This window comes from Phocoena sinus, chromosome 3 (assembly GCF_008692025.1).
Source record: "Phocoena sinus isolate mPhoSin1 chromosome 3, mPhoSin1.pri, whole genome shotgun sequence".
NCBI classification, from domain to species: domain Eukaryota; kingdom Metazoa; phylum Chordata; class Mammalia; order Artiodactyla; family Phocoenidae; genus Phocoena; species Phocoena sinus.
Window position 1 is genome coordinate 6,317,451 of NC_045765.1, and position 21,126 is coordinate 6,338,576.

Sequence of the window (21,126 nt, forward strand, 5' to 3'; positions counted from 1 at the left end):
TCCTTTGTTCCAACCAGAATCCCACCTCCTCCAGGAAGCCTTCCCAGCCTTTTCTTCTCATAAGCATTTAGCATTTGTACCACCCACTCTTGGGGCACTTATACCTCCTCCTGGGACTGTGACCCTTTTCCTGCCTTGCTCCAAGCTTCCAAAGGTGGGCCAGCCTCGACACTCTCCTGGCATACGGCTGATCTTCACCTACTGATGGGCTTTGGGGTTCTTCCACAGGGCAGCCACAACACTCCCCCACCTGAGGTCACCACATGGCTCCCCTTCGCTCCTACAACCAAGTCAAGGCCATTTCCTTTGCAGCTTTCACTCCCTGCTTATTCCTCCACAGAAAGAAGCCCCTTCCTTTCCTGGGCTGACTCCTCCTCGCGTCCCCCAGGCCCACACAGAAACGTTTCTGGCTCAGGGAGGCCTTTCCCCACTGGCCTAGGTGAGCCACCTCACTGTCCTCTGCCATCCCTGCTGAGCGGCAGGGTGGTCAAGGTCAGGCAGGGGCCGCAGTGGGAGCCTGCTGGTGAATGTCCGCACAAGCAATGGCTAGGAGAGCTCTCGGGAGACAAGGAAGCGAGCTGTTTTTGTTCCGCCGCACTGTCCTTTACAGTCAGTGCCCCCAAACACCCAGAGGTCCTGGAACCCGCTCTGACACTCTCAGAGTTAGAGCCAGGCCCTCGAGAAAGGGACGGTGACACCTCTGTGCCCAGTGACAGCACCGTCACCCTGGAGCTCGAGAACCACTATCCTCCCCTGCTTCTGGAGCGTTCATGGGATTAAGAGATTCGGCACCAACTTCACCCTGAAGTTCAAGTAAGCCTGTGTGTCCTTTCAAAAGTAAAAACAGAAGCGATTCTGGAGAGCTCAATATATATTTTTTATAAATTAGGTCATGTTCTCCCCAGAGGGAATCCAAAGTCCAAGGAAGAGGAAGCACTCCAGTGGCCCTGAGGGCTTAGCCAGGCGCCCCGGGGCACAGTGTCACAGGTAAGGCTGATCCCTGGACAGCTCCCACCTCTTTATGGGAGGAGCTGGCGTCACAGCCTTCTTCTCAGTGGCTGCTCCAGCCGAGCTGGAAGATGAAAACAGACTTGAGTTAGGCCCAGGTTTCAGAGAACAGTGTGGAGGAAGCGGCGGGAGACCCCCCTGCCCCGGCAGGAACACATCTGCTGACACCATGGATCTGGAGGCCAGGGTGCAGGGTGTTTCAGAATGCCCAGAGCCTTCCAATGGGGTCCCCCAAAAGGTGAGCTGACAAGCCCCGAGCCCTGCATGAACCCCTGGCCGGCGTGCCTTGGCTCCTGGTCCCAGAACCGGCATGACTAGCTGGGCTCCTCCTCCAGCACCCCTTCCCACTCGCACCCCACTCCCGCTGCCCCAGAACGGGACACTGGCAGAAGGGCCAAGGGCCCCCGCTGGGTGTCTGGGCAAACTGCTCTGAAATCATGCGTCTGCCACCTGCCAGCTGTGTGGCCCAGGCAGGGCACCTGGTCTCTCTGTGACTCAAATTCTTCTTCTGCAGCAGGGGCCGTCACTGCCTAACTCATGGAGTTATCGGGGGCAGATATGGCACTGACTCCATTCTTGAGCTTACAGATTTTAATTATGAGGATTAATCGGCAGAATGTGTCCCCACAAAATCCATATGTTGAAATCCTACGCCCCAGTGTGATGACGTTACGGGGTGGAGCCTTTGGGAGGTGACTAGATCATGAAGGTGAAGCCCTTATGAATGGGGTCAGTGCCCTCGTAAAAGACCCTAGAGATTCCTTACCCCTTCCAACATGTGAGGACATGGCAAAAGGATACCATCTGTGGGGACTTCCCTGGCGGTCCAGTATTAGGACTCAGCGCTTCCACTGCAAGGGGCATGGGTTCGATCCCTGGTTGGGGAACTAAGACCCCACATACTGCATGGTGTGGCAAAAAAAAGGATACCATCTATAAACAAAGAAAGTGCCAGACACTGAATCTGCAGGGACCTTGAACTTGGACTTCCCAGTTTCCAGAACCAAGAGAAACAACTTTGTATTGTTTATAAGCCACCCAGTCTGTGGGATTCTGTCCCAGCAGAACTCTCTAAAGTAAATAACATTATTGTTCCTGTTTAATTAAGAGACAGTGCCTGAGGCCAGGGACCAAAGTGGGTTTTGAGGGGCCTGAGGTTTATACAATTCTCTCTTTAAAAAGAATATAAAATTACAAAAACAACAATGCCTGGGCTTCTTCCAAGGCCCTTAGAAGGGCCCTTGGAGCTTCCTCTGCTTTTTGCAGGAAACCCACCCAGGGTGGGTGGGGATTCATGAGCTCTCAGATGAAAAGCCCCCGGCAGTACATTTCCTGCCACAGTCGATGCTCAACAGACTTGGGACCTTGAAAAGCACAAGCAGGAGAGAGGGCTGGTCGCAGGAGGGGTGTTGAGGCATCCTCACCTCTCTACTGGCTTCCCTGACGCCAGCACCTTCTGTGAGGACATGACGATCGAGGGCGGCGTGGCTTCCCGGCGGCCATCACGTGTACAGTAGTAATTGTTGGAGAGTTTGTGGCTGGGGCCCACGGGGAGCTTGGGAGGAGGCTGAGTTCTGAGGAAAAAGAACATGGGCACTGAAACAAAAATGACAAGTCGTTCTCGCTGTGTGGCTGTGCTAGAACATGGGCCCATCACCTCAGTCACGAGGCTTGGGGTCGGTAGCCCCTGGGATGTGCTGCAGGCCAGGGGTATCCCTTGATACACTGCCATGACCACATGCCTGGGGAGGGTCCAATGGCCAGAAGCAGGTGGGAGACCCTGCATTGGATGTGAAGGTGCTGGAAGGCCAGGCCTGGGTCTGCCCCACCACAGGTCCCCGACCTGCCCCAAACGTGGCAGGTATGGAGGACCCTTTCATGAGGGAGGCCTGTTCCCACCTCTCCACGGCCCAGAGCTTGGCAGCTGGCCTCATTTCCACCGCAGGTCCTCGGGAAATGAAGAGGCTGGGCCCTGGGGCTCTGCCCATCACCTACCAAGTAATCGTGGTCAGCAAACGCTTGGGAAACAACCCCAGACTTGGCTCATTCTGAGGGGTTTTGTCCCCAAAGGCCAGGCTGCAGAACCTCTGGGTTTCCAGTTCTCTCAGGAACTCTCTGAAGAACTCTACTGGGATCAAGCCTTATTACTCAAAGAGCATTTTGTCCTCTGGGGTCTCTGCTGCCACCTCGTGGTCGCTGCCACCAGAGGGGGAGTGAACAGAGCTCTGTCCTCGCTTGACTAAACCCTGGGGTCAATACACAAAGTTTGAGGCCTGAAAACTAATCGCTAACCTCGCTAACAAAAGGCACTAACAAAAAACAAACAAACAAAATCACTAACAAAAGATGAGCTTCCCTGGAAACCACTGCAGAGAGGGAGGGCAGAAAAGATAGAAAAATCATAAACAGATCGGGTTCTCACTCATCTTTTTTGTTTGTTTAATTTATTTATTTGTCTGCGTTGGGTCTTCTTTGCTGTGCACAGGCTTTCTCTAGTTGTGGCGAGCAGGGGCTACTCTTCGTTGCAGTGCGCGGACTTCTCATTGCAGTGGCTTCTCTTGTTGCAGAGCACGGGCTCTAGGCGCGCAGGCTTCAGTAGGTGTGGCTCGCAGGCTCTAGAGCACAGGCTCAGTAGTTGTGGTGCACAGGCTTAGTTGCTCCACGGCATGTGGGATCTTCCCGGAGCAGGGCTCGAACCCATGTCCCCTGCATTGGCAGGAGGATTCTTAACTACTGCGCCACCAGGGAAGTCCCTCATCTGGGTTTTTAACCAACTTTTTTCTGATAATCATTTTGCCAGGACTTAAGTTTTTCTTAAAACAAGTGATAGTCATTGTACCAAGGAGAAAAAAAGAAATACAGATAAAAACAAAGTTTAAAAACTTAATATTAAAAGCAGTATCCTAATTCCCTGGCAGTCCAGTGGTTAGGACTCGGTGCTTTCACTGCTATGGCCCGGGTTCGATCCTGGTCAGGGAACTAAGATCCCACAAGCTGTGTGGCACGGCCAAAAAAAATTTTTTTAATAAATAAAAAATAAATTAGGGACTTCCCTGGTAGCACAATGGTTAAGAATCCACCTGCCCATGCAGGGGACACGGGTTCGAGCCCTGATCTGGGAGGATCCCACATGCTGCGGAGCAACTAAGCCCGTGTGCCATAACCACTGAGCCTGAGTGCCACAACTACTGAAGCCCGAGAGCCTAGAGCCCGTGCTCTGCAACAAGAGAAGCCATCACAATGAGAAGCCTGCACACCGCAACGAAGAGTGGCCCCTGCTCGCCGCAACTAGAGAAAGCCCGCACACAGCAACGAAGACCCAATGCAGCCAAAAATAAACAAATACATTTTTAAAAATTAAAAAAAAAATAAAATAGGACTTCCCGGTGGTGCAGTGGTTAAGAATCTGCCTGCCAATGCAGGGGACACGGCTTCGAGCCCTGGTCCAGGAAGATCCCAACATGCTACGGAGCAACGAAGCCCATGCGCTGCAACTACGGAGCCTGAGCTCTAGAGCCCGTGAGCCACAGCTACTGAAGCCCGCACGCCTAGAATCCATGCTCCACAACGAGAAGCCACCGCAATGAGAAGCCGACGCACTGCAAAGAGTAGCCCCCGCTCGCCGCAACTACAGAAAGCCCGCGCGCAGCAATGAAGACCCAACGCAGCCAAAAATAAATAAATTTTAAAAAATAAATAAAATAAAATAAATAAAGGCAATATCCTGTGTTGAAGTTAGAATCTGCTTAACCCCTGGAGCGCAGAGATAACCCTCTGTTGGCCAGGGACCAACAGAAAACGAGCACACAAAGGATAAAAAGAACCAGCGCCCAACAGAAAGGCCTAAATGAATCACTAGGGGGCGCCATTATCCTTTTTAAAAAAAAGTTGAAAATTTTACAAAACTGTTTCCTCAACTGTATCAACTACCCTGGATGGAAAAGCAATTTAAAACTTTTGATATTTGGAATCAGTCACAACATGCAGGCATTCACATAGATTTGGTTGTTTTAAAGTTATTGTTCTTCTTTTCATGCTAACCCTCCATGGCTGCCTTACCTTTGCCTGCCACTCATATATATATCGCTATTCCCCATTCCTCAGAGTGTTTCAGCCACACTAGCCTCCTTCCTACTTCTGGCTCTGTCGGGCTGCACAGCCTTGGCACTTACTGCTGCCTCTGCCCGGAATGTTTTACTAACTATCCTTTGGAATTTCAGGTGACTCAAATGTCAATCCCTGAGGCCTTTCCTGATTACCTGATCTGAGGTAGGCACCCTCCAGCTTATTCACTTTGTTTTGCCTTCAGAGCATTCTAGAACAATGTTTTTTACTTGCTGTGTTTATTTCCCTACTATGTTATGTTTCTCCCTCCTCCCCAGGATATGAGCTCCATGAAAGGAATGAGAATTTTTTTTGTTAGCACTGGTATCCCAGAGGGCTGAGGACACAGCAGGGGTTTGTAAATGTCAAGTAATTTTTGGACTCAAATGAGTTTGAAATCAAGACACTTCTGGGTTCAAATCCCAGCTGTTACTTGCTGGCTTCTGAGTGATTTTAAGCAAATGATTTAGTCTCTCCGAGCCTCAAATATTTTCATGTGTAGCTTGGGGATGACAACGCTAACTAGCAGGGCCACACTTAGGACTGCAAATCACACTGAGGATTCCCACTCATAATTCAAGCACCATCTGGTTGTTCCACGAGCACCACTCTCCGACATAGTCCAGCAAGATAAAGGCAAACCTCTGCCTCCACAGCGAGCTAGGCGGCTAGAGCCAGGATTTCGGCCCAGTGTTTCAGGGGTCTAAAAGAACAGGGGTTTTGTTTTTGATGGAAGGACAGGATTACAGTCCGGGCAGCGAGCGGGGCTTGCTCACCGCTTGGAGATCTCCTGGTAACGCAGCTGCAGCTTCGCCTGCAAGTCTTGCTGTGGGAGAGAGGAAGGAGGTCAGCCCGCAGGGCACCCCAGAAGAGAAGGCCAGCGAACGTGGGGCAGTCCGGGGCTGGACAAATGAAGGGAAGGCGGGAGATGGGCATTTGGCGACAAGAATATGGGCCCTGGAGGTGAACAGGAAAGCTGGAGGCCGGGGCCACAAGATCCAAAGCTAAGAAGGACTAGGTAAATCCCAGGCCTGAGTGGGACCCCAGCCAAGAGAGGGCCAAGGGCTGGAGGTGAAGGCGGGCGTGCCCTGGGCTGGAAGGGTCAAGAGTTGGAGGCTCCGGGCTGAGAGCGGGGTCCCGGCTTATAAGGGGAATCTCGGCACCACTGGCCTCAGCCCCAGAGGTGCAGGAGGGGGGTGAGTAACGGGAGCGTGTCCGGGGCGCACGGAGCCCACGGCCCCACCCTCCCCAGTGCAGCCCTTCCCGCCCCGCGCACCCCGGATGCCCAGTTCCGCAGCCGCTGGATGAAACGAGTAGCAGACGCCATCTTTCAACCCTGCGCTGAAGGGCGCCGGTGACGTCTCTACCGCGAGGGCTGCTGGGAAACATGGAGTATGGTCTCGCGATAACGGGAGTGGGGCGGGGCTAGGACGCCTTATAAACGTTCTCTCCGAAGCACGTGACTCCTCTCCGCCCGATCAGCCCCCGTACCTCCATCATGGATACGAGTCGTGTGCAGCCCATCAAGCTTGCCAGGGTGAGGCGGAAGCCCGGGTTTGAGGGCCCGGATGAGGGAGGAAGGAGTAGGGGAACCGGGTGGTCCAGATCTGATCCCAGCTTCTTTACCCCAGGTCACCAAGGTGCTGGGCAGGACCGGTTCGCAGGGACAGTGCACGCAGGTGAGGTGGAGAGACGAGGAGGTGGGGTCTGGGGTCTTGAGTCTCCGATGATGACTTCTGTGCCCTGGTATCTGAGAACCGATACGTACCCTTTTTCGGAAAGCTCACGGACGGTCCGAGCCTTGCCGAGGCCTTGCCCACCGGGTCTGGGCTCGGTCGACCTCATTCCTTGGGCTCTGACATACTTGGTTCTGCTGGCTCAGCCAATCCCAACGACCACTGTGTAGCTCCACGCCCTCACGATTGTGCTCCCGTCCCCGACGGGCCCAGAGCGGCAGTTGTCCCCCACCAGTGCTTTTTCTGGCGCTCGAGAGCTTTGTTCTCCACGCTTCGGCCCCTCTCCGGCTTCTCTCCCGGCCCAGACCTACTTCCCAGGCTCAGCCTCCTTTTTAAGTGTGTCTAAGCAGGCACGTTCTCTGAATCCAAATCAGCTGGCTATCCCACGGTGCCAGTTTGTGGCCGACACTAACTTCTCTCCCGGTCCCCCGCCCCCCGTCAACCCCGTAGGTGCGCGTAGAATTCATGGACGACACGAGCCGTTCCATCATCCGAAACGTGAAAGGCCCCGTGCGCGAGGGCGACGTGCTCACCCTGTTGGAGTCAGAGCGAGAGGCTCGGAGGCTGCGCTGAACTTGGGACTGGTGAGTGCACAACTGGAGTGGGAAAACAGTAGACCTTTGGCTGGTGGTAGGGAGGTTTCGCCAGGCATACGGATGAGGGGCTCTTGCAGGGGCTCTTGGTGGCGGGGTGTGAAGAAAGGGTTTGCTGAGATTGGCAAGACGGGGGAGGGAGTTTGCCACTTGCTGAGAGGGACCTGTCAGCATCTCATACTTGGGTTTGTTTACAGGGTCCTGGATGTCTGGGTCGACTACCTGGCCCACGAGGATGATTTGCTGTTAATAAAGCGTTTATATTCTGTGTAAACTTGGGGTTTTGTCTCAGTTGCCACTAAGCTTATAAAACCCTCCCATGGGACCCCCCAGATGGTCTGCACTGACCCACTGCACTCTGGAAGGGGGCTGGAGGAGTTGTCTTCCCCAACAACGCGTTTTCTTTTTGAGGAGGGAGAAGCACGTGTCTGTGTGTATCTCCAAAACAAGACAAGCTGAATTAGGAATGTTTTATTAAGGAAGAAGGTTGGAGGAGTGAGTGGACCAGAGTGCCTCAGGTCCCACCTCACCCTGCAGAGTTCAAGCTGAGCCCCTCCCTGTGGACCCTGACCCTTGGTGTGCCCCGAGGTTGAGGTGGGCGAGGGAAAGCTCTCCCCCAATCCAGGTCCAGTGTGTCAGGCCAGTCACTGAGGTGGGGGGTCCTCTCCACCGTCACTGCAGCCTCCTTCACTAGGCTTGGCCGTGGGGCGGTCAGAGGGCAGCTGGTGAGAGAGGTTGAGGGGGGCTGCTGTCAGTCTCCTGTAGGCAGGACACTGGCTTTCAGCCCCCTTAGACTCAGGGCTGCTTAACCTAGTGGAGGTCTTGCTTCTGTCCACTGAGCTTGCCTAAGCAGGAACCGCACCTTTTACAGCAGAGCCAGAGCACCTGGCTTTGAATCCTGCCTCTGTCCCATGTGACCTGGAAGAGGCACTTGGCCTCCCTGGTTCCTTTCTCCCATCTCTACAGGAGAGTGCGGGATGGCTAGGCTCAAAGCATGAGTTGGTGTTATGCTTCGTTTTGTGTTCTTTGGCTGCGCCATGAGGCATGCCATGGCATGCGGGATCTTAGTTCCCTGACCAGGGATTGAACCCGTGCCCTCTGCAATGGAAGTGCGGAATCCTAACCACTGGTCTGCCAGGGAATTCCCAGGATGATTTTTAATTTTGAAAGTGCTGAGGACAGCCTGGCACTTGCCTTTTGAGCATAAGCCTCTCCCCCTTGGGGACAAACTGAGTGCTCTGCCCCCAAACCAGCCCCTCCTGCCTGCTGCTGGCAAACGCCTCATCTCCAACCCTGAAGCTCTGACTTGTGGGGAGCCTGCACCGCCCCCCTCCCCTGCCCCTTCGACCTAAAGGGCCCCTTATTCCTTTGCTGTGAGCCTGGGGGCAGTAACAGGAGTCCACTGACACGACATGGTCTGACCTAGGTCTGACAGCTCTATTTTGACCTCACGGCATGTCCCCTCTGGAGGCCTCAGGTTCATGACCTGTAAAAGTGAAGGTGTGTCTAGCCCTTGGGTATTCTGCAGGTTGAACATCAAATCCCAGCCACATAGAATTCAGGCGCAGGTCCCCCCCCGGTGCTCCCCGGGGTGCGTGAAGAGAAGCCACCTTCCTGGGGCTCACGGGATCCTTGAGCTGTGCAGCTGGGAAACTGTCTCTTGGGGCTGGGGCTGGGGCTGCACTCACCGGGAGACCAGGCTGGCCTGAGCTCAGGTGGGCGTGCAGCAGGGCGGCCACCTCGTCCTGCTCAGCCTCCAGGGCAATGGCCAGGGCACTGGTGCCCTCCTGAGGGATGATAGGGATAGTCAGGTCCCTGAACCAAGGTGCGACTACCCCACCAGCCCCATGGTGGCTCACGTTGTCCAGGAGGGCCGGGTCGCAGCCTGGCTGGGCCAGGAGCAACCGGACAGTGTCCAGGCGCCCATACTCGCTGGCGCACATCAGCGCTGTGGCCCCATCTGCATCCTGCACGTTCACATCTGCCCCACATGCCAGCAGGGCCGCTACCGTGTCCTGGCGGCCGTGGCTGATGGCCAGCATGAGGGCTGTCTGTCCCGTCTGGGAAATGGGAAAGAAGGGGACAGGGCTGGTGTGGGCTCCGGGGGAAAGAGGGGGGTCACAAGACATTTGGCTCCAAACGTGGAAAAGACCCCTGGACTCCGAGCCAGGGAGGAGGTATCTACGCACCTGGCTGGCCTTGGCATTACACTGCCCATGCGGAAGAGTCTCTGGACCACAGCCATGTCCTCCTCTCGCCCCACAGAGGTGAGTGCAGCCAGCATGAGGGCGGAGTAGCAGCTCGATTCTGGTGGTCAATCTTGCAGACCCCTGGGGAGAGAGAAGAGGGGTCAGTCCACCAAGAAGCCGACACCCTCTAGTCCACTCGCCTCCCTCCAAGCCTCAGGTTCATTTGTTCAGTCAGGTTGGGTCACTGAGGGTCATGCGTGATTTTACTGTTCCCTCTGCCTACAAGGCCCTCCCCGCAAGATCCACATGGTTCCTCCTACCTTCAGGGTTCTGCTTGCATCTCATCTCAGTGAAGAGTTTCCTCACCTTCCTATTTCAAACTGTGTTGGGGGCTTTGTTCTGTCTGCTGCTGTATCCCCCAGTACCTAGAGTAATACCTGCCACCTAGTAGCTGCTCAATGAATGAGATAAATGGACGTTTCTATTTTCCCAGCTACTACCCACCAAGCCACCACTGTTGCTCCCCCAGAGAAATGCCAGCCGGACCCCCCTGGTGTCCAAGTCCACTCCAGTTTCCATGCAGCAGCCAGAAAGAGATCGAAAGAAATTTGGCCCCATCACCTATTTAGAGCCCTCCTGTGTCTCCCCACTGCACCTGGAATACAGGCCGTTGTTCACCACCGCCTCCGAGGCTCTGTTACCAACTTCTGTCCCTTCCTCTGGAGTTGGCCTTTCTCCCCCAAGCCTATGTTGCAGATTGAATTGTGTCCCCCCCGCCATTGCCCCACCAAAAGATATGTTGAACTCCTAACACCCAGTACCTGTGAATGTGGCCTTAATTGGAAATAAGATCTTTGCAAACCATAATCAAGTTAAGATGAGGTCATTAATGGTAGGCCCTAATTCCATATGACTGGTATCCTTGGAAGAAGCAAAGACAAAGAGCTATGTGATGCAGAAGGCCGAGAAGACAAGCTGCCCTAAGCCGCGGAACGCTGCAGGTTGCTGGCAACCACCAGAAGCTTGGAGAAAGGCACAGAACAGATTCTCCCTCTGAGCCCTTAAGAAGGAAACAGCCCTGCCAACACCTTGATTTTGGACTTCTGGACTCCTGAACTGCAAGAAAATGAATTTCTCTTTTCAACCACCCACGTTGTGGTACTTTGTGGCACTTTTTTACAGCAGCCCTAGGAAACTAACAGCCTGGTTACTGCTGCCCATCCTTCCGAACTGAACACAGACATCAGCTCCATTTCCCCTGGGGTCAGTTCTGTTACCATCCTGGCCCTCTTCCTCACAGCACAGCACCTACTTCTGGACCTCATTCCCCAGAATGTTTACCGCTCATGTACCCCACCATTCTGAAAGCTCCACAAGTCTAGGGACAGTCTGCAGAGATGAATGGGTGGGAGAGGTTTGGGGAAAGGAGTGGATCACGGTCATGGAGAGGGTGCCCTAGTGAGAGGGGATCTGAGACAACCAGCTGGGGAGTAAAAGGGTTAAGTCAGGATTAAGGGTGTTCCCTAGTTGTGTGGCATACTCTCTAGGTGTCCATTCCATCCACAAGCTTCTGTGACCCTGGTGGAGGGTGTTGGGCACAGAAGGAGGATCAGAGAAATAACCAAGTGGGGTCTCTGCAGTTAGCCAGGTGGACCCACCTGTTTTCCCTCTCCCTTTCCCTTCCCTGAGGCCTTGCTAAGCTAAAGGATCACACTGTTTCTTGATTCCCTCCCCTGGTTTTATTTTGTCATGGCCCTTACCCCTATTGGAAATTATGTTTACTTGATAATTATCGAGTAAAATTGATAATTATCTCTGCTCCCCACACACATACACCCAGAGCCCCTGCTCATGAAAGCTTATTCGTTCATTCAACAAACACTTGAGGGTCTACTGTGGCCCCACTGGGTCTGCCAGGCAAGTAGGGTGAGGTGAGGGAGGGGTATGGGGATGGGTTTGAAAGGGTACATAAAGGAGTAGTTAATGATAGGCCAGGAGACAGAACAGTGAAATGTGGTGGGAGCAATGGATACTGGTCCCACGAGGTTCAAGGACTGTGGGAGTTGGGCAACAGGAGACAGTGAGCTGAGATGTTGGAAGGTGAGAGTTCAGGAGAGAATACTAGGAAGTGAGATTATGGAGGGGGCATAGTTACTGATGACATCAAGGTGTTGTGGTGACCTTACAAGTGTAAGGCTGATGTCAGGGTGAAGGGAGAGGAGTAGGTCAAGGAACTGAGAAGGGACGTCCCTGGCAGTCCAGGGGTTAAAACTCCACGCTTCCACTGCAGGGGGTGCAGTTTCGATCCCTGGTCGGGGAACTAAGATCCCACATGCCTTGTGGCATAGCCAGGAAAAAAAAAAAAAGGAACTGAGAAGCCAGGAAATGGGAGGGATCATCCATCAGGAAACATATTGGTGAGGATTAGGCTGGAGAGGAGGAGAACCAGCCAGGAGCTAAGATTCAAGAAATGAAGAGTGATGAGATGAGAGGGAGAAGTCAGAAGGGGCGGAGGGAGTAGTGGTCTGATCAATTAGAGGTTCCAAGATGGGGCGAAAGGAGGAAGGGGAAACGGTCTGGAAGTGGAGATAAAGAACAAGGAGGACACAGCCATGTCCAGGCCCTTCATTCCAGGGAGATGAGAGGAAACAGCCCCTGCGTGAAGGGTGTCCTGGGGGTGGGGAGGGCCAAAGGGGCTGACCCATGTGAGAACCAGAAGGCCCACGGCAAGGTCTGGAGAGTTGGAGCTGAAGGGGGAGTGTGTTCAAATGCAGGGAATAAGAGGATCTAAGGAGCCTCGGGCCTTGCAACCAAGATGACTGCCTTGCCACCCTCCACAACCCCAGTCCTCAGCCCCCTTTAAGACAGGAGCTGCCCAGGAAATACCTTTTTTTTTTTGGCTGCGACGCGCAGCATGTGGGATCTTAGTTCCCTGACCAGGGATCAAACCCGCACCCCCTGCATTGGAAGTGTGGAGTCTTAACCACTGGACCGCCGGGGAAGTCCCGGGAAATACCTTTTGAATCATGCATGGTCCCCTCCTCCCAAGCCCCAGCTCCTTGTCCAGCCCAGAGTAGCTGTGCCCTTCCCCCTGGCCACCAAGACCTGCAGAAATGGAATGGATCTGTGTATTTAGGGGGGTGGCATGCAGGATGGGACAGCAGGACCTGCCTCAGCCTGCAGGGGCCTGAAGAAGAACACCCCGGAGAGCTCTTGGTGGGCAATCAGTTTGTCTACTGTCCACTGTCCCCTCTGCTGTGAGTCCCATGGGGGTGGCCCACCCCCATCCTGGTACTGCACTGGTGCCTGGAAGGCTCTCTATATATGTCTGTGGGCTCAGCAACACCTGGATGTGTGTATCTCTGCTCCAGAGGGGGAAACGTTGAGACAGATGATAGAAATGTGTGTGAGACGGGGCCAACGCGGGACCTGGTGGTGGAGGACTGCAGGCCCACTGTCCCAGCCCGGGAGGCAGTCACAGCCCTGACCAGTCAGTACCTCCCCTGGAGGCTGAAGAGGCAGTGGATGGATATTGGGGCTCAGGAACAAGGTGAACGCCAAGGCTGGAGATTCAGGGACAGAAGGCATGGGGACCATTGACTGACCTGCGTGCCTGGTGCTGTTCTACGTGTGTGTTATCACAATCGCCCAGGGAGGGAGGCACTGCATCCCCCGTTTCACAAAGGAGGAAGCTAAAGCTGGTGAAATGAAGTAATTCCTCTACATTTAGGTCTACCCAATCCCAAAGCCCAGAATACCCTCACCCTGCAAAGTGAGAGGCAGGTCAGGGCAGAGCTCACAGCTCAGAGTGGTCAATCTATCCACAACGGGTCATGTAACCTCCAGAGAAGGGCCAGTGGTGCCCTCTGCCCGGCCAGCCCTTCTCTGCATCCTTCTCCAGGTCCTCCCAGCCAAGACCTGCCCAGATTCTCCCTTCCCGGTTCCCGATTCCCTGGTGCCCTCCCCACCCCTCCTCAATGCTGACCTGTATCCAGCAGCAAGCTCGCGATGGCCAGGTTCCCATGGGACACGCTGTAGTGCAGGGCTGTGTTCCCGTTGCCATCCGTCAGGTTCACCACGTGTTCCAGCAGCTCACGTCCCAGGCGCACCACCGCGCCGAGCACCCCGGCCACGGGCTCCGCTTGAGAGCGCCGCTGGCTCGACACTCGAAACCACTCCTGGGCCCACCAGGCGCGCCGCGCCCTGCCAGGACGGGGGGAAAGACTTCGGCGAGGGTCCAGGAAGGGGTGGCAGGGAGGGTGTGGGGGCGGGACTGGGAACCCATTCAGGGGAGGATGGTCACTCCTAGGGCCACACCCCTTTAGAGGAGGGAGTGCAGTTAGTGTGGGTATCCGGCTCGAGGGGACAGGGATGCTCTCCTTCTGAGGAAGAGCCTGGGGAAGAAGCTGAAGTGGCGGAAGGCGGTGAGCGCTTGTCTTTGGGGAGTCCGGGAGTGGGGCTGGGGCTTGGGGCGGACCCCTTTTGGGAAATCAGGGAAAGATCAGCCCTGTCCTGGGGCGAAGAGCCCTTTGGAGAGCTTGGGATCCGTGCAGGGCCCTGGCGCGAGGTGACGGAACTTGGGACCCTCCTAACTCTAAAGACCCCGATGCTCTTCCCTAGGTAGGCGTCAGAGGAGGTCCCTGGTGGGCCTATGACTCCTGCGAAGGCCTCTCCCCGCACTCACACTGTCGCGAGCGACTCTGCGGGGCCGGCTCAGCTGCCGTTGCAGCGCTGCGCACGCCTCCCTCAAACGCGGGCTCAGCTCGCACCTACTGCCGGGGAGACGCAGACATGGAGAGGCTAAGGAGGGGTTGGGATGGGGAGTGGGGAGACGGGAAAGAGAGCAGCCGTTCCTATTACGTGTCCGCGGCGCTGCTCACCTCCCCTGCGCACCCGGCTGAGGCTCTGGCTCTGCCTCCGGCTCGGGGTCCCGGGCCTCCCCGCCGCTGGGAGGGCCATGGGTCCCGGAGTCGGATCCCCGCCGCTGTCGTCTCCTGAGCCCGACGAACTGCTCCTCGGGAGCTCAGCAGCGCCGTCCTCGCTGTCGCTGTCGCCCTCGCTGGATGAGCTCTCGTACCTGGGGGCAGGGTGAGAGGCATCTGCTGAGCCTCCCCTGGGGGCTCATTCTGGAGTCCTGCGAGGTGGGAGTGGCTGTTCCCATCTTACAGATGAGGACACTGAGGCTTGCCAAGACCACGCCGCGAGCGAGGGGCAGAGCTGGGATTCAAAACCCCATTCCAGTCCCAGAAGATGCTGCCCTGGGGAGGGGGAAGGTACTCACTCTCCGTTGAGGACCCCAACAAAACTGCAGGCTCTTGGGTCCGGGGCTGGGTTGGGCGCCAGGTGTACCGTCCTCTCCTCTTCATAATGGATTTGAGGGTGCCTGGCGGAGACCAGATGAAGACAGTGAGTTAGAATTCGGTGGCCAGCAAACCAGGGCTCAGCGAGGGGACGGGGAGGGGACTCACCCGCGGTGCCACTGCCCTATCCCCATCCGTGGGTCCGGGCAGGTTCTCCTGCGTCGGGGCAGGGGCCTCCACAGCGGCTCGGTCTGCGTGGCCCTCTCGGCACAACCCCACGGGGTCTGGGTGGCAGCCTCGCACGGCTGGGGCTGGGCCGCCACCCGCTGCCTGTGCCTCCTCGGCAGCCTCGCGGGCCTCCTCCAGCTCGCACAGACGACCCCGCAGGAGCTCGCTCACCCCGCGCTGGTGCTCCAGGCTGGCGCGAAGCAGCTCCAGCTCGCGCTCGGCGGCCGCGGGCAGCCCCAGCAGAGCCTCCGTCACCCACACTTCCGCCTCGAGGGTCTCGGGAGCTGCCCCCACGGCCGGCCTCTTGGGTCTCCGGCAACGCCTGGGCTCCCGCCTCTTGAGTCTCCGGCACGGTCTGGGTGCCTGTATCCCGCGTCTGGGGCGCCCCATCGAGGACCTGCAGCGCACCCTCACTGAGGCTAGAAGCCGACCCGTCGGGGCCGTCAGCCCCGGGGCTTGCCCTGGCGCGAACGCCGCGCTCAGAGGTGGCCAGGCGCTCGGTGAGCCGCCGCAGCCTGAGCAAGCTTGTCCGGGCGCGCCTCGGCCTCCCCGTCGGGCTCGGGCTGCCGGCGCCCGGCAAGCAACCGCGCCTTTTCGGCGCGCAGCGCGCGCACCTGCTCCTGCAGCTCGGGCAGCGCGCGCGCCTGCTCCTCGAGCTCGCGCAGGCCGGCCTCAGCGCCGCTGCCATCTGCTCGCGCACCAGCTGCAGTTGCGCGGGCCCGGCGAGGCACAGGGCCGGGTGGGGGGCGGGGACTGCTGTGGCCGGACCCGCGCGGGCTGCGCGGGATCGCGCGGCCGGGGCTGGGCACGCACTCGTGCGCCTGCGCTAGCTCCAACCGCCGGCTGGTCTCCAGGAGCGTGTGCTCGACGCGCGGATTGCGCACGGGTGCGCGCGGTCGATAGCGGCAGCAAGCACATGAGCCCCGACGGTGCGCCCGGGGAGAGAGCGCCCGGTGCTTCCGCCATCGTCACTGGCCAGGGACTCGCAGGACGTCCAGGCGCCTGGGCTGCGCGCGCCTGCGAGGCCCGGCCCGTGGCGCGCGGGGGCGGCGCGGCGGGCTGGGGGCCCGGGGCACGGCGGGCGGCGGGGCCGCGCTCCAGCTCCTCCACGTACTTGAGGAAGTCCAGGTCCAGGTGGAAGCCATAGGGCGTCTCCACCAAGTAGGGCGAACTCGGGCTGCGAGCTCCCCCAGTCACGCTGGGGCACAGGCGAGGGCTGCCCAGGTCTGTGGGCATGACAGGGGCGTGGAGGGGCGTTAAGCCGGAGAGACCCGGAGAACGCGTCCCCACTGCCCCACGACACGCCTGCACGACTCCACCTGCACCAAACCCTGCACACCTGGATTGCACACCCAAGGCTTAAACGCCTCTCTGCTCCCAAAAAGTCGAGGGTTCACGCGTTAATTGAGCACCTACTATGTACCAAGCACTTTTCTAGGTGCTGCGGACATAACAGTGAACAAGACAAGCATCCCTGCCCTCTTACAGGAGACAGATAAACACAATCGTTCCAAATGGTGCTTAGGGCAATAATAATAATTCCAAGATGCAATAGAGAATAACTGACAGACGTGGGCTCTGGCTGTCAGGGCAGGTTTCCTGAGGAGGGGACTTACAAGCTGAGCCCTGAATGAGGGGGGAGGAAGCAGCTGAGACAGGAGGTCCTAAAAGAAAACAGCCCATGCAGAGGGCCCTGGGGTGGAATGACCAGGGTGGGCCTGAGTAAGAGCCGGTGGAGGCGAGGATGCGCAGAGCAGAGTGAAGGAAGGGAGGGGGCGAGAGGAGTAGAAGAGGTGGGCTCGGACCGGATGGTGGGGAACCTTCTGGGCCACCATGAGGAGATGGAGTTTTATTCCACCTGTGACAGGGCACCAGAGGCAGATTTTAAGCCATGATTATTATCCACCTTATAAAGGGCCCCTGGCCACTCTGCAAAGGAGGGAGCTGCAGGGCTGTGTCTGCATCTGGGTGCCAAGTGTGGATCTGTACACATGCAAAGTCTATTTTGCACACTTACCAGGCAGGTTCTGATTCAGGGCAAACTTGGCCATGTTTCCTGGAGTAGCCCCCAGAGGGGGTGAGAATGGGGCTGGGCCCTGTCCCGCTGGCTGTGCCTCTGGGGTCAGTCCAGACTCTGAGTGAGTAAACAGACCTAAGAGGTCCTCTCCACCACCACCCCAACACCCCCCCACACAGGCCCTCTCCTCCCTCCTCCCTCAAGTGGCCTTGAAAGTTTGGAATGGGGACTTCCCTTGTGGCGCAGTGGTTAAGAATCCGCCTGCCAATGCAGGGGACACAGGTTCGAGCCCTGGTCCAGGAAGATCCCACATGCCGCAAAGCAACTAAGCCCGTGCGCCACAGCTACTGAGCCTGTGCTCTAGACCCCATGAGCCACAACTACTGAGCCCTTGTGCCACAACTACTGAAGCCTGTGCGCCTAGAGCCCGTGCTCTGAAACAAGAGAAGCCACCGCAATGAGAAGCCCGCACACCGCAAAGAAGAGTAGCCCCCGCTCACCGCAACTAGAGAAAGCTCGCGTGCAGCAATGAAGACCCAACGCAGCCAAAGATAAATAAATTAAATAAATAAATTTATATATATAAAAAAGAAAGTTTGTAATGAATGACTGTGGGGACCCTCACATGCCAGGCCTCAGCCTGCTGGGCAGGAGGAGGCAGGAAGGGCATCAAAAGGAGAAGAGAGGGGAACTCCCTGGTGGTCCAGTGGTTAGGAATCCGTGCTTCCACGGCAAGGGCAAGGGTTCGATCCCTGGCTGGGGAACTAGGATCCTGCATGCCACATGGCGTGGCAAAAAAAAAAAAAAAAAGAAAGAGGATGATGATCGAGAGAACAAGAGCAGCTGGGGCGGGGGCAGGGTGAGGTGCATTCCAGACCTGCTGAGTTTTTTTCGGTCCCTGGGGAAAATTAGAAATTGATGCTCAAAGGGGTGGAGTGTGAACATTCAGAAGAGGAAGGCGAGGGTTGGAAGCCCTTCAATGGCTCATGTACATCTGAATTTATACCAGGGTCACTTGTGAGATCCTTTAGGAATGATGGAGAGTTGTGGGCCAGACGCACCAAGGATGCAAATCAATGGATACCAGTCTTCCTGGGATGTCTCTACTGGAGTGCCACAGGGCTCTGCCCTTGACTTGTAAGAGATTGTAGTGGAACCACAAGCACCCAGGTTGTCAGAGCTGTGGCTAGGGAATTCCCTGGTCATCCAGTGGTTAGGATTCGGTGCTTTCACCGCTGAGGGCCCGGGTACAATCCCTGGTCAGGGAACTAAGATCCCACAAGCCGTGCCACGTGTTGAGGCCAAAAACAAGAAAACAAAACTACAAAAACAAACAAACAAACAAAAAACTCAGAGCTGTGGCTATGCTTAGGGCTAAAGGGATAGAGACACTTCAGGTGATGTGATGGAGGCTCTAAGAAACTGGGGAGATTGGGCCACATCTAATAATGTGATATTTAACAAGGACAAATATTGAGTCCAGAAATTTGATTCAGAGAGTATAGGGCAGGAAAGATGGGGCTTTGAAGATCTCACGTGAGAAACCCTGAGGGAAGGGAAAGCAGCTTGTATCGAGTGCCTACTCTATGCCTGGCCTGACTAAATGTAAACCCCCCCCACACAAGTATAATCCTGCAAGGTGGGATGTTTCCCCCTTTCCCAGATGGGGGAAATGAAGGCATAAAGCAGTTAAGTCAATTGCCTATGGGAAATGCCCTCAGACTGGGCTTTCATCTTCTGGCGGGGACCTCTTGTCTGCCCAGCCCTCCACCAGCAGGTGCCTGCCAGACCCGATCTGTACTCTTCCTGACCTACTGCCCACCTGTGCTAACCACCTGGCAACCTTCCCAGTCACCCCTTCTGGTCTCTCGCACTCCGGATGACCACCTGCGTGCCTAGTACCCACCAGCAACTGAGCACCCGTCGGTCGACCTGACTCATTCTGCTCCACAGCTGGGGGAACCCTCCCACTCACCACTCCGTCCAGCCTGGGTCCCTGACACCTCCCCCAACCCACCTCAAGGAGGGAGAGTGACGGGGAACTTCCAGTCCTGAAGCAGCTGTTTCCCGTCCCCTCACACTGGCTGTAAGGGGACGGCCAGCAGGGCAACACGGAGGACAGCCAGTGCCTCTCAGGACTTGTTTTCAGGAAACTGCCAGGCAAGAGCTGGGTCATGGAAAAAACCTGGGCTGGGGCTTAGGGGTCTGGACTTGCCTCACACACAGCTGGCCGTGTGACTCCGTGGGGTCAGCCCCCCCACTCCGGGGACCTGGTTACACCCAAATCTGAGACCCTGGGAATTCAAAAAAACAGCTGTGTGTCATTCCTAAGACCCAAACCAGCTGGAGCAGCCAGACCCAGAGACTGACCTGAAAAATGGGTGGATGCCCCAAGAACAGTAAATAAAAATATGCCAATGACTTTTGACATTTACTATGGGCTAGCCTCTATTCTAAGCAATTTATGGGTAACTTAAAAAAAAATCCTAGGTAAACCCTTTGAGGTAGGTTATTCTTTCCCCCTATTGTGCAGATGGAGAAACTGAGACACGGGGATTAAGTGACGCAGCCAAAGTCGGACATGGGCAGAAGCAGGATTTGAACCCTGCAGCTTTGCCAGTGTTTCTGCATTGACCCCTCCACTTGATGGCATTCTATAAACAGCCCTCCCCTCCCCAGGAGGGGCAAAGAGGCAGAGGGGGTCGGCCCTCCCAGCCTGCACTCCTGCCTGTCCCCTGCGTGTGTCCCCCATGGGAAGAGCAGGCCCAAACCGTGGCGGCTCCAGGGGCTGCAGCCTCACCGGAGTGGAGGCGCGCAACTGCCCTCCCCTCTCCTCCGCTCCCTGCCCGAGCTGGCAAGCTTAGATCCGGATCCTCTGCCTGAGACCCCCCTATTAGGCCGTCAGAGCCGACGCCACACGCCCCCACTCCCGCCCCAGGGACTATTTTGGGACTCAGAGCTGTGCTCACAAAACCTGAGGGGTGGGATACGAGGCGGGCAGTGCAGATCCCGGTCTTGGGGAGGGGGCGTCCTCCCGGACTGAGGCTCTGCGTGGTGGCACCCCCTAACTTTGGGGCGGGACTGTCAGACCCCTGAAGTGGGAGTGGAGGCTGATGACGGAGGGAGGGGGAGGTACTGAGGTCAGCACCCCCCACCCCCCTGTCCCCTCAGGACGGCCTCACGGAGACAGAGCAGTTTCCTACAGGAAACGCCGCCGGGCGGTTCCATCCGTTGTCCATTGTCTGCCGGCCCGGGGGCCATCCGTCCTTCCCCCCAACACCGTTTCCGAATCACCCCCCCATCACACACACACACACACACACACACACACACACACACACACACACTCAGGTCCAGCGCGAGGGAATGGACCCGGGTCCCCAGGCTGTCCAGGAGCGACTCTGTGAAAGCATCCCGAAGTCGGTTGCGGCGCCAGGGGGCGAACAAAGCCCCCCACTTCGCTCCTGAAGGGCGGGAAGTAGGAGACCTCAAGAATCCAGAGCCCCCCGACTCTGCTCGCCGCCCACCCGGGACTCCCAGTGTGGGAGGGGTCCCAGCCAGAGGACACAGCGCCCGCCCCGTCGCAGCGCGCTGAGCCCGCAAAGGGGCTAGAAGCGCAGCGCCCCGTCCCGCTGCGTACCCTGATCCCCCCAGGACCCCATCGGTGCCCCGAAAGCCGGCGCTTTACCTGAAGCCGCAGCCACAGCCGCGCCCGCACCCGAGCCCGCCCCCTCGAAGCTCGGGGACCGGTTATCAAGGCCTTGACTCTAACTGACGGCCAGGTCAGCCAACCAGCGTTCCATGCTCTCCGAAACTGTCCAATGGTGAGGCGGGGTGGATCGCACTGTCCCGGCGCTGAGAGTATGGGGAGTGGCTTGGGGTGGGGCCTGGAGTGACTGCCCTTGAGGGCGTTCGGGTCCGTAGTGGGGAGAGCAGAGGCCGAGTGGTGCC

At 56.9% G+C, this 21,126-nt stretch overlaps 3 protein-coding genes across 3 annotated transcripts; 1 reads left to right on the forward strand and 2 right to left on the reverse strand.

The window, feature by feature from the left end:
* Window positions 1-853: 853 nt before the first annotated feature.
* Window positions 854-6,510, reverse strand: NDUFA7 (NADH:ubiquinone oxidoreductase subunit A7). Its single transcript, XM_032629025.1, has 4 exons — window positions 6,389-6,510; window positions 5,889-5,938; window positions 2,433-2,582; window positions 854-1,072 (listed from the first exon to the last, which is right to left on the reverse strand). Exons 1-4 carry the CDS (start codon window positions 6,437-6,439, stop codon window positions 982-984), a joined length of 342 nt encoding a protein of 113 aa, XP_032484916.1. The 5' UTR covers window positions 6,440-6,510; the 3' UTR covers window positions 854-981.
* A 40-nt stretch (window positions 6,511-6,550) lies between these two features.
* On the forward strand, window positions 6,551-7,715 carry RPS28 (ribosomal protein S28). The gene is made up of 4 exons (XM_032629026.1): window positions 6,551-6,649; window positions 6,744-6,791; window positions 7,299-7,432; window positions 7,639-7,715. The coding sequence occupies exons 1-3, from the start codon at window positions 6,611-6,613 to the stop codon at window positions 7,419-7,421; spliced, it is 210 nt and encodes a 69-aa protein (XP_032484917.1). The 5' UTR covers window positions 6,551-6,610; the 3' UTR covers window positions 7,422-7,432; window positions 7,639-7,715.
* Window positions 7,716-7,897: 182 nt separating this feature from the next.
* KANK3 (KN motif and ankyrin repeat domains 3) lies at window positions 7,898-20,927 on the reverse strand. The gene is given in 27 exon segments (XM_032629131.1): window positions 7,898-8,163; window positions 9,130-9,228; window positions 9,301-9,501; window positions 9,631-9,650; window positions 9,653-9,739; window positions 9,742-9,771; window positions 13,616-13,814; window positions 13,816-13,833; window positions 14,315-14,399; window positions 14,511-14,610; window positions 14,613-14,707; window positions 14,912-14,934; window positions 14,936-14,983; window positions 14,985-15,013; window positions 15,095-15,178; window positions 15,181-15,251; window positions 15,253-15,452; window positions 15,454-15,672; window positions 15,674-15,826; window positions 15,829-15,909; window positions 15,911-16,054; window positions 16,056-16,115; window positions 16,117-16,185; window positions 16,187-16,210; window positions 16,212-16,384; window positions 17,176-17,292; window positions 20,864-20,927. Coding segments are annotated over 26 exon segments (2,424 nt in total). The 5' UTR covers window positions 17,210-17,292; window positions 20,864-20,927; the 3' UTR covers window positions 7,898-8,085.
* Between the last annotated feature and the right edge of the window lie 199 nt (window positions 20,928-21,126).

Coding starts and splice junctions, on each gene's coding strand:
- NDUFA7 (XM_032629025.1), bottom strand. CDS start 6,439: ATGGCGTCTGCTACTCGTTTCATCCAGCGGCTGCGGAACTGGGCATCC. Junction 5,939..6,388: donor TGCGGAACTGGGCATCCGGG/GTGCGCGGGGCG, acceptor TCTCTCCCACAG/CAAGACTTGCAGGCGAAGCT. Junction 2,583..5,888: donor TACCAGGAGATCTCCAAGCG/GTGAGCAAGCCC, acceptor CTTTTTCCTCAG/AACTCAGCCTCCTCCCAAGC.
- RPS28 (XM_032629026.1), top strand. CDS start 6,611: ATGGATACGAGTCGTGTGCAGCCCATCAAGCTTGCCAGG. Junction 6,650..6,743: donor AGCCCATCAAGCTTGCCAGG/GTGAGGCGGAAG, acceptor TCTTTACCCCAG/GTCACCAAGGTGCTGGGCAG. Junction 6,792..7,298: donor CGCAGGGACAGTGCACGCAG/GTGAGGTGGAGA, acceptor TCAACCCCGTAG/GTGCGCGTAGAATTCATGGA.